The sequence below is a fragment of the Lindgomyces ingoldianus genome (assembly GCF_010093535.1).
Source record: "Lindgomyces ingoldianus strain ATCC 200398 unplaced genomic scaffold BDR25scaffold_54, whole genome shotgun sequence".
Classification (NCBI taxonomy): domain Eukaryota; kingdom Fungi; phylum Ascomycota; class Dothideomycetes; order Pleosporales; family Lindgomycetaceae; genus Lindgomyces; species Lindgomyces ingoldianus.
In genome coordinates, this window is record NW_022985215.1 from 1 (window position 1) to 9,277 (window position 9,277).

At 35.0% G+C, this 9,277-nt stretch overlaps 2 protein-coding genes across 2 annotated transcripts; one reads left to right on the forward strand and one right to left on the reverse strand.

Annotated features, from left to right (window-relative positions):
- The first annotated feature begins 4,108 nt into the window (after positions 1–4,108).
- BDR25DRAFT_307529 (uncharacterized protein) lies at positions 4,109–5,355 on the forward strand. Its single transcript, XM_033690854.1, has one exon. The coding sequence runs from the start codon at positions 4,236–4,238 to the stop codon at positions 5,235–5,237; it is 1,002 nt and encodes a 333-aa protein (XP_033540662.1). The 5' UTR covers positions 4,109–4,235; the 3' UTR covers positions 5,238–5,355.
- BDR25DRAFT_362363 (uncharacterized protein) lies at positions 5,336–6,475 on the reverse strand (the record flags this gene model as incomplete). The annotated part of the gene is made up of 11 exons (XM_033696558.1): positions 5,336–5,399; positions 5,424–5,544; positions 5,590–5,632; positions 5,690–5,732; positions 5,759–5,829; positions 5,862–5,904; positions 5,945–5,959; positions 6,009–6,062; positions 6,219–6,260; positions 6,304–6,386; positions 6,425–6,475. 11 exons carry the CDS (start codon positions 6,473–6,475, stop codon positions 5,336–5,338), a joined length of 630 nt encoding a protein of 209 aa, XP_033540663.1.
- Between the last annotated feature and the right edge of the window lie 2,802 nt (positions 6,476–9,277).

Below are 9,277 nucleotides of genomic sequence, written 5' to 3' on the forward strand. Positions count from 1 at the left end.
GGTCGAGTCATGGTCGGGGCCGATACGGGGACCCTTCGGATAGGATCCGAGCGACCCGAGATGGAACGATTCATGAGGATCGTTACATTTACTAGAGCAGTTGTTATAAGTTTAAAGAGATGAGAACAGCTAAAAGCAGTCTAACTAGGTAACTAGAAGTAGAGAACAACTATTTAAAGCATTAATAATAAAAGATAAGCTATTCTACCTTTTATTATTTTTTAAAGTAGTAATTACTTTTTAAACTAGTATAAAGAAAAAAAATCTACTCTAAGATTAAGTTATTATAGTCTTAAAGTGTAGCTAGACTACTAATAAGCTTAGTCTCGACTAGTTAAAGCACTTTAACGTGTATATAAAGAAGTGTACTATTAGCAGCTACTATCTACTAGTTATTAACAGCTATAAAACTATAACTTACTTTATTTCTAGTAATACTATAAGAATAATAAGATTATGAATATTTGTATACTTTTTTACGTATTACACCTTTTTTAGCTACTTAATATAGGTTATTTTACATTTTTAAAAAAGGTGTATAAGTGCTAAGCTAAAAACCTTATACATAACTAAATTACGTATATTATAAAAAGAAAGTTAGTTCTTACTATGCTTTAAAGTAGGTTATAATACTATAATTACTTTTAGTAATATCTAAGAAGAGTTTTAAGGCGCTAGATGAGTTTCTTTTACCTTAAAATAAGTTATAATAGGCTTTAATAAAAAGTTGCGCACTTTAATACTACTACTCTTTATACATAATAAGCTCTAGCGTACACTACAAGCAAGTTGCTTACACGCCTAAGTTACTTACTTTTGCTAAGACTTTAATAAACTACTCTTTTTACACTAATGTATTTCTAACAACACTACTTAGATGTTCTAAAAGAAGATTAAATATACATTATACTTTAGGCTTTTAAATAAAACATAACACTTTTATAGTAAAAAATAAAAAATAACTAATATACTAAATAACTTTATAAGCTAATTTTATAGCTAACTTATAAAAGCTAAATAATAATAAAAAATAAGTAATTATTAAGCATACACTTAAGCTATATATATAAGAATTTTTCTTTTAGCTAGTAACTATGGCTAATATAGCTAATTCTTTACACACTAAGTTTAATCTAGGCTATATTAGTATAAACTAGCCTAGTGTGTTTATAAAGTGTTATTTAAAGGTTAGAGTAAAATTTAAGTGTAAGTATAACTGTAAAAAAGCTTTTTATAAATTTCTTAAAGTAATTTAAAGCTAGTGTAGCTTTATAAAGAATATAAAAGCTAAGTATAGCATTTAAAATCATAATATATATAAATTTAATAAAATAGGCTTTATAATTAGCTAAATATTTACTAACTATACTTATACTTAAAACTTTACTATAAGCTTTAAAGAACACTTTATAAATATACTAAGCTAGTTTATGCTAATATAGTCTAAATTATACTTAGCGTGTAAAGAAATAGCTATATTAGCTATATCTAGTAGCTAAAAGGAAAATCCTTGCGCATATAGCTTAAGTATAACGTACCTAACAGGTTGGCCGGCCACTTTTGCCAAGCCCCTACTAAAACCACCCTATTCTAGCGCAAAATAGCCTACTTTAGCCCTATATTAAGTAATACAACATAAGATATTATTTAAAGTCTACTTCTACTACTTTCTTACACATATGTAAGTTATGCCTAGTCTAATTACACTGCTTATATTACCTTTAACTTAGCTTACTTTTTTTAGTGTGTACTTATGTTTTTGGCTTCTTTCTATTACTACGCGCTTTAAACTCTTTTAAAGTAGTTAAATAAGCTTTATTTTTAACTATTAAAGTCTTTTTTACTTAAATCTACTTTTTTTTTATGTAATCTATGTTAGATAGCAGCCTTATTTACTGCTTAAAGCTTTATAATCTTCTTTTACACTAACACTAGCTTATGCATAATAATTACTACCCTTTTTAAGACTTTTTTAAAAGCCTTTACTATAAATGTTAGTAAGCTATTTACATGCCTTTAAATTTTTACTTTTATACGCATTAATTATAACCTAAATTTAAGAGTATTACTTAAGGTTTATAACTACTAAAGCTTATTATTAATAAGTAGTAGTAGTAATAAAGTATATAACTAGATATTAAAGGCTATTTTAACTTATTTTAGGTTAAATAAGACTAAACTAGCGCCTTAAAACTTTTTTAAATATTACTAAAAGTAATTACTATATTATAGATGAGTATAAAGCATAGTAAAAACTTAAGTTTTATAATATAAGTAATCTAGTTACATATAAGACTTTTAGCTTAGCACTTATACACTTTTTTTAAAAAAGTAAAATAACCTATATTAAAAGGCTTTAAGAGGTGTAATAAGTGTAAAAGCATATAAATAGTAATAATTTTTTTTTTTTTATAATACTACTAGAAATTAAGTAAGTTATAGCTTTTATAGCTATTAATAATAAAAAGCTAATAAATACTTATAACTTTTTTTTATATGCTTATTAAAGTGCTTTAACTACTACAGCTTAAGCTTATTTATTATCTAGCTATTTTTAGAGACTATAATAACCTAGTTTTAAAGTAAATTTTTTTCTTATACTAGGCAAAAAAGTAATAGCAGCTTTTAAAAATAATAAAAAGTAAAATAGCTTACTTTATTATGTTAATGCTTTAAATAACTATTATCTACTTTTTATAACGTTACTATATTACCTTTAGCTATTTTTATTTCTTTAAAGCTATAATAACTACTTTAGTTAATATTTAGCTTATTATAAAGCTTAACTTATTAAAGTTATATGTGTCTTTATTCTAAATACTATACTTAGCTTTTATGTTAGCTACTAGGTAAAACTAGCTCTAAATAACCTCTAAATTCTTATAAAGCACTTTTTTATAATTATACTTATAATTAAACTTTATTATAAACTTAAAGCAGTGCTTAACTTACATACTAGGCTAGTTTAAGCTAACCTAGCCTAGATTACACTCTGCGCGTAAGGAATTAGCTATATTAGCTATAGCTATAAGCTTAAAAGGAAATCTATGTATAATAAGCTTAAGTATATACTTAATAACTACCTTTTTTTAAGCTTAGTTAAATTCTTTAATTTAAGCTAGCATTTTACTTATAAAGGCTATCTAGTGTGTTAATTACTTAGTATTATGTAAAAAACATTATAAATAGCTATAGCATGTTATAAAAAAAGTTTTAAGTTTTATTTAAAAGCTTAAAAAGTAACCTGTATCTAATGTTTTTTAGAAAATTTAATCTAGTGTTGTTGTTAAGGCATTATGTAAATAGGTAGAGTGTAGTAGAGGCTTAGCAAAAGTAGCTAGCTGTTAGATTGAAGCACTGTTTCTAGGCTTCCTGAGATGAATGATGGGTTTTGATATGATGTATGGGATGATGATTGATTGTCTTGATTGTGTTGATTTATCGATCCTTTTTCTGCTCTACTCGTGTTGCTCGGCTTTTTGTTTTGCCGATCTGAGTCCCTCGCGCACTTGCCCTATGCGCGACCAGCTTGCAACATGCTGCAATTTGCTGCAATTTGCTGCAACATACTGTTCGAGCTTATTGCTCGTACTATGTAGCAGCTTTCGTCAAGCGTTCCTCCTGTCTTGACAGTAGGTGCGCATATCTGACACTAGCTAACCTGTGTAGCCGGCCAACCTGTTAGGTACGTTATACATAATAATTACATACTTTTTATTATTGTTTAGCTTATAAAAGTTATTTAGTATGTTAGTTATTTATTATTTTTTTTAAAAGGCTTTATATATAGCTATAGCATATTACTTTAAAAGTGTTACATCTTATTTAAAATCTTAAAGTGTAAGCTATATTCAACATTTTTTTAGCACATTTAAGTAGTGTTATTAGGAATGCATTAGTGTAAAAAGAGTAGTCTAGTAGGGTCTTAGTAAGAGTAAGCAACTTAGGTGTGCGAGCAACTCGCCTGTGGTGTACGTAAGTGGAGTTGGAGTTATGTTGAAATTTTGGATTTTCTAAAGCGAGTGTGCGCCAGGTGAAACCGTGCGTCAAATGCCAAGCTACGGTACCTATGGTCAAAGGCATCGTCGTCTTTTCACTCAACACCTGACGTGACACCTCTCCCCAACTCCCCACAACCGAATCCGCTGCCTTCCTCACGACCGCACTCTTCCACTTTTTTTTTATCTATAAGCTGTCTTACTTTTCAGATTGAGTCCCACGTCGAAGAACACACTATGACCATCGAGATTACCTCCGATGCCGACCTGCCGAAGTGTTTAAACACGCCATCGAAGCAGGCTTCAAAGGCGCGGCAACTGGCCCACATGCACTCCGGTATCCTCGCCAAGAAGGCTCGAGGACCTCGACCCCAAGGCTTTTTCAGTAGGACGATGATCGTAACGCTGCAGAATGGCGAAGACGTCGTCATCCAGTTCCGGCCAGAACCCCTTGACCTGGAGTCCTTCCAGGTTGCCCGGAGAGCACTTGGCGCAATAGTCCCTAACATCAAAGTTATGGAGGACGAAGACCTGGAATGCGAGGGCATATGGGTTTACTGGATGGAGTGTATTCCTGGGAAGACATGGCTTGATGGCGCAAGAGGGAGAGTCTCGCAAACCAGGGTCACCACCGTCCGATCTTTGGGTCGCATTTTGTCAAAAGGCTATGTCGGCAATACTAGTGCATTGGTGGTTGACCGCAACCTTCGCCCGCATCTTGAGTTACTCTTAGCCTCCGAGGACCCCCAGATCCGTCTATTCCACGCCGTGGCGAGAGATTTACTCGGCAAATTGGACCAGCTTAAGAGTCTACCACTTTTTGTCGCTCACTTTGACCTAAACAATGTCAACATCATGGTTAACGATAACTGCGAGGTGTCTGGCATCATCGACTGGGAATTATCGACCCCTCTTCCCTTTGGCATGGGCTTTGGCCGCATCCACACACTTGCTGGCGAGTTTTCCGAGAAGAAATTCTACATGCCGCCTGAGTTTGAAGATGCAGAGAGGGGGTTCTGGCAGGAGGTTTGGGATGGGATCCCTGAGTATGTCCGCAGCCATGCCGACCCGGAAGCAGTCCAGATCGCTGTCACTCTAGGGACTCTTCTGAATGCCTTTCAGATAGAGGAAGGCAAAATCGGACCCTTTAACCCCGTAGTCATTGATGCTATCCCAAAGCTTCTTACCTACCGTATTCCCTTGATAAGGGGAACTGATTCACCACCATATTCAGAATGAGTGAGAATGGACGGTTTGAGTTGCGGTTGCCAATGTTGTAAAATAGTTAGACGGATAACTTAGACCAGAAATGCAATGGTAAGCGGTATGAAGTAGGCTCAGGCGGCTTCAACTTTCACGGTTTTCAACTGTGGCTCCAAGGAAATCGCCCAACCTTTATTTCTGTGCGTCGCATGGCGACATCACAACAACATAACTTTGCCCAGAGGCTTGTTTCTTGCTTCAAAGCTTCTTCCAAAGGTGCAATTTTCTAAATACCAAAGGTTTATCGTATCTTTACTCAGCGTTCCGTACACTTCATTTTCATCTGCGATTCAAAGTTCTTCCTACTTAATTTCTTTCGCCCCTCAACCTCTCCCTGTGATGGGCTGCGCAAAGATGCTGATGCCTGTTAACTGAGATTGTATTCGAGTAGAGAGCTAACTATAGGGTAGATAGGACTTATATGCTACTTGGAGGTACTTCCCAGCCGTGACAGCCAAGCTGGCACAATGCCTGCCTGGGTGATATCACGTGATGACTGAAGGTTCCACTGAAGGGGCAATCGAGGTCTACATCTCCCAAAAAATAAGGTCGTCAAAAGAGGAGATTTCTGGCAGGGCACGGATGCGTGCGCTTACGAACAAAATCGAAGCCAGTGATTGTAATCAGCTCCGCTTGTACTGCGCTCCGCAATCATTGAATTGCCTTTTTCAATCCGATCTCACCAGTGTGTGTCGTATCTGAGTTTTCCACCCTGTCCTGCAAAATTGGCTCTATTATTAATTCTACCGTAATAGTCGAAACATTTCTAGATCCCTTAAAACGATCCTATCCAATAATAAGCTGGCATCACAGGTTTGCCGTGTCTATTTAGGAGAGCTCTTTCTATACTCGGGCTTAGCATTATCGTAAAACTTAACTAATCTCTTTATTAAACATGTTACGCTCCTTGATGTATTCCAGTGTAATAAAGAAAACTAGATCTAATATATCTCTTACGGCTGTAGGGAAGCCTTCGCGGTGCTTCTTCTCGCTTTCCTTCTAAGTGTCACGGGATGCAGCAAGCAGGACACAACCAGCTCACGAAGGAATGATGATAAGTGCCCGCTCAGTATCAAGTGATAGATTCGAGACATTGCGTGCCGATAGAATATATACACGGTTCAGCTAGTTCAGGGGCTGCAGCACGTGCACTGCCTGTGCACAGCTAATGTGGCACGGAACCAGCGCATGTGCGAATTGGGTACAAGTGCCATGAGATGGTTACCGTGACACTAAGACTAGAACAACTTGATATTAACATAGTAGACTTAGACCCAGACATAAAGCGTAGTTTTCTGTAGTTCCTCTCTAGATGTTGATGCGTAAACCGACTAGATTACTTTTACAAATACCTTTCTTCTACACCTAGCAAAGCCCTTAGTTGTAATGAGGTAGGCGCCCTGCCTGCCAAGTCGATACTACACGACTTTCCCTACTGTACTAAAAGGTACGCACGAGAATGCTTAAGCTAACTATTCTCGCATAGTATAATATATATATATATATATATAGATAATGATAGAGCCAGCACTAGGACTAGCGGTTGTCTCTAGTCTAGCCTAAACCTCTAAGCGAGAGAAGGCCACGTGGTTGACTGTGCCTACCTTATTACCTTAGTCTATTCTTTCTTTAACTTCTTTGCTAGTTGCTGCGTCTAAGTTCTATACTACTATTCCTACATTTTTGTTTATAGAGCTAATCTAATAGAGTTTTAGATGGTGTAGATGGTTTGTTTAGTAATGTCTTTTTTTCTTACATCTTAGACATGCTTTTTTCTTAACCCTTTTTTTTTCTTAGTCTATTTTTGCTTAGGTTTATTTTTATTTGTTTATTACTTTTTACCTTGCTTATGTAATAGCGTAGGCAAGACAATAGATCTAAATGCGGTGTGAATCTACTTAGAGGCATATAGAAGTGCTGGGGACTTAGAAACCTCGGAATTCTATTAACACCTATAGGTCTTGTATAAAAGACTATTAGGAAACTGCTAAGGTAGCTAAGCAAAAAGCTGTAGCTAAATACTTAAAAATAGAGAAGCGTAGAGGCTAGAGTAGAGTTAGAGAAGATATATAGAATCTTTAAATGCAAGCTTGTTAAGTGTTACGTTACTTACTACGTGAGTTCGTCACGTGATACTAGGCCGAGGAGTGTAAGGTAGGCGAGAAGAAAGGATGTCGTGGCGGAAGCAGGTGTACAGTCCGTTCAGGCCACGCGGGTGTCTGCGTGTTAGTCACGTATTTGCCTTGTCCATTAGTATAAGAGGATTAGTGAGGGTAACCCTTTGTGTAAGAGAGTAACAAGATATTAATTGTACAGCGCTGTTGTAAGCTACTAGACTATTTGTATGAAGATTGACAACGACCTTTAGAAGATGACCATTAGCAAGTATATATACATAGAGTGCATCGCAGGTGTCGCAGGTCCTGCGTATGAACCGCAGCGACTCCTACAACCATTCCGTCTTGGCTGCGATACTGCTGACATCATGTGATCCGTCACGTGACATTGTCAGCCTATTCCTGCATCTATCTTGTACGTCTTCTAATTGTTAGAGTCTAGCCGTGCGTTCGTTTACAAGCTCTAATAGAATTGTAACATTAAGTAACTTTAAATAAAATTATTTATATAAATTATTACACAACATTTTTAATAAGCTAATAGTTTTTATTTAGAGTATTTAAAGTAGTATTTAAGAGTAATTTAAATAAGAAATGATTAATAAAAGACTTAATAAAAATTTATTTATTAGTAAAAAAACAAACTAGAATCTAATATCTATAGAATAATTTAATAATATTCTTATAATGTTTATGTTTACTAGTAAATAGAAGTATAATTATTTATTAATCTAGTAAATTTATTATTTATAGCAACTAGTGTTTCCTTACCTTACTTATATAGTTAGAATAATGTTGTTAGGCTTCTCTTTAGCAATTATTAATCTTCGCTACGTAGGTATTCTTACGTACCTAAATTCTATAGCTTAGTCCGCTAATAGAATATAGCATTAACCAACCGCGCGTAACGATCACTAGTTAGGCTAGAGGGACATTCCGAGTCTCTAATTCTACAGAAGAAGAAAGAACTAATTCTAGTAGAGCACAGCCTACAGGGATCACGTGACAATCTATATTAGGTATAGTGTAATCGCATCTAATTACTGCCTAAGACTTGTAATTAATGTAGTTGTAGGTAGGTATATAGTCTTACTCTTCTTCTACTATTTAAAAGGTTGTAGTTATTCTTATCTTCAAAGCATAGCCTTAGATATAGCAATGTATCTAATTTTTTTTTTCTAATATAAAGTGTGTAGAAAACTTTTTTTTATTTAAAAGAAACTAAAGCTACTTAGTTGTTTTACTTTCTCTACCTCTTTTTACTATTTACTAACCTTCTCTCTTACTATACTTCTCGCTAGATTATATAGAGGACTGTACACTCTTCTTACACTATTATATATTTAAGAAGTATTATGTATCTTCTTTTACTTTACCTTTTACTTTTTACCTTTTCTTTTCTCTATGTGACGGCGCGTACCGCGTTACATGCTCTGCGGCTCTTGCGAAACGAGTAGCGCCTTGGCAGGGGGCACACATGTATATCTTAAACTCGTAGAGTAGCTCCTCTGCTCCTTAGTTTAATCTAGTTAGGTTACACCACCTCTTGCTTGTAGCTTGAGCATGCTGATTGTGACACTCTAAGACCTTTTATTACTGTTAAAAAAACACCTAGTAATAGAAAAGTTAAAGTAAGATATGTTAGGTATACTAAAAGCCTTAGCTAGGGCTTTAAGCCTAGTCTGCGGCTCGGGATCTAGAGAAAGTTTGTTCTAAAGCTTAGTGTATATAAGAAGAGCCTTTAACTCTTTTAGATATTAGAGCTACTTTATCTAATCTTTTTAACAGCTTGTTAGATATGCGCACCTACTGTCAAGACAGGAGGAACGCTGGACGAAAGCTGCTACATAGTACGAGCAATAAGCTCGAACAGTATGTTGCTGCAAATTGCTGCATGTT

What these genes read in the sequence shown, in the direction of transcription:
- BDR25DRAFT_307529 (XM_033690854.1), top strand. Translation starts at nt 4,236, where the DNA reads ATGACCATCGAGATTACCTCCGATGCCGACCTGCCGAAGTGTTTAAAC.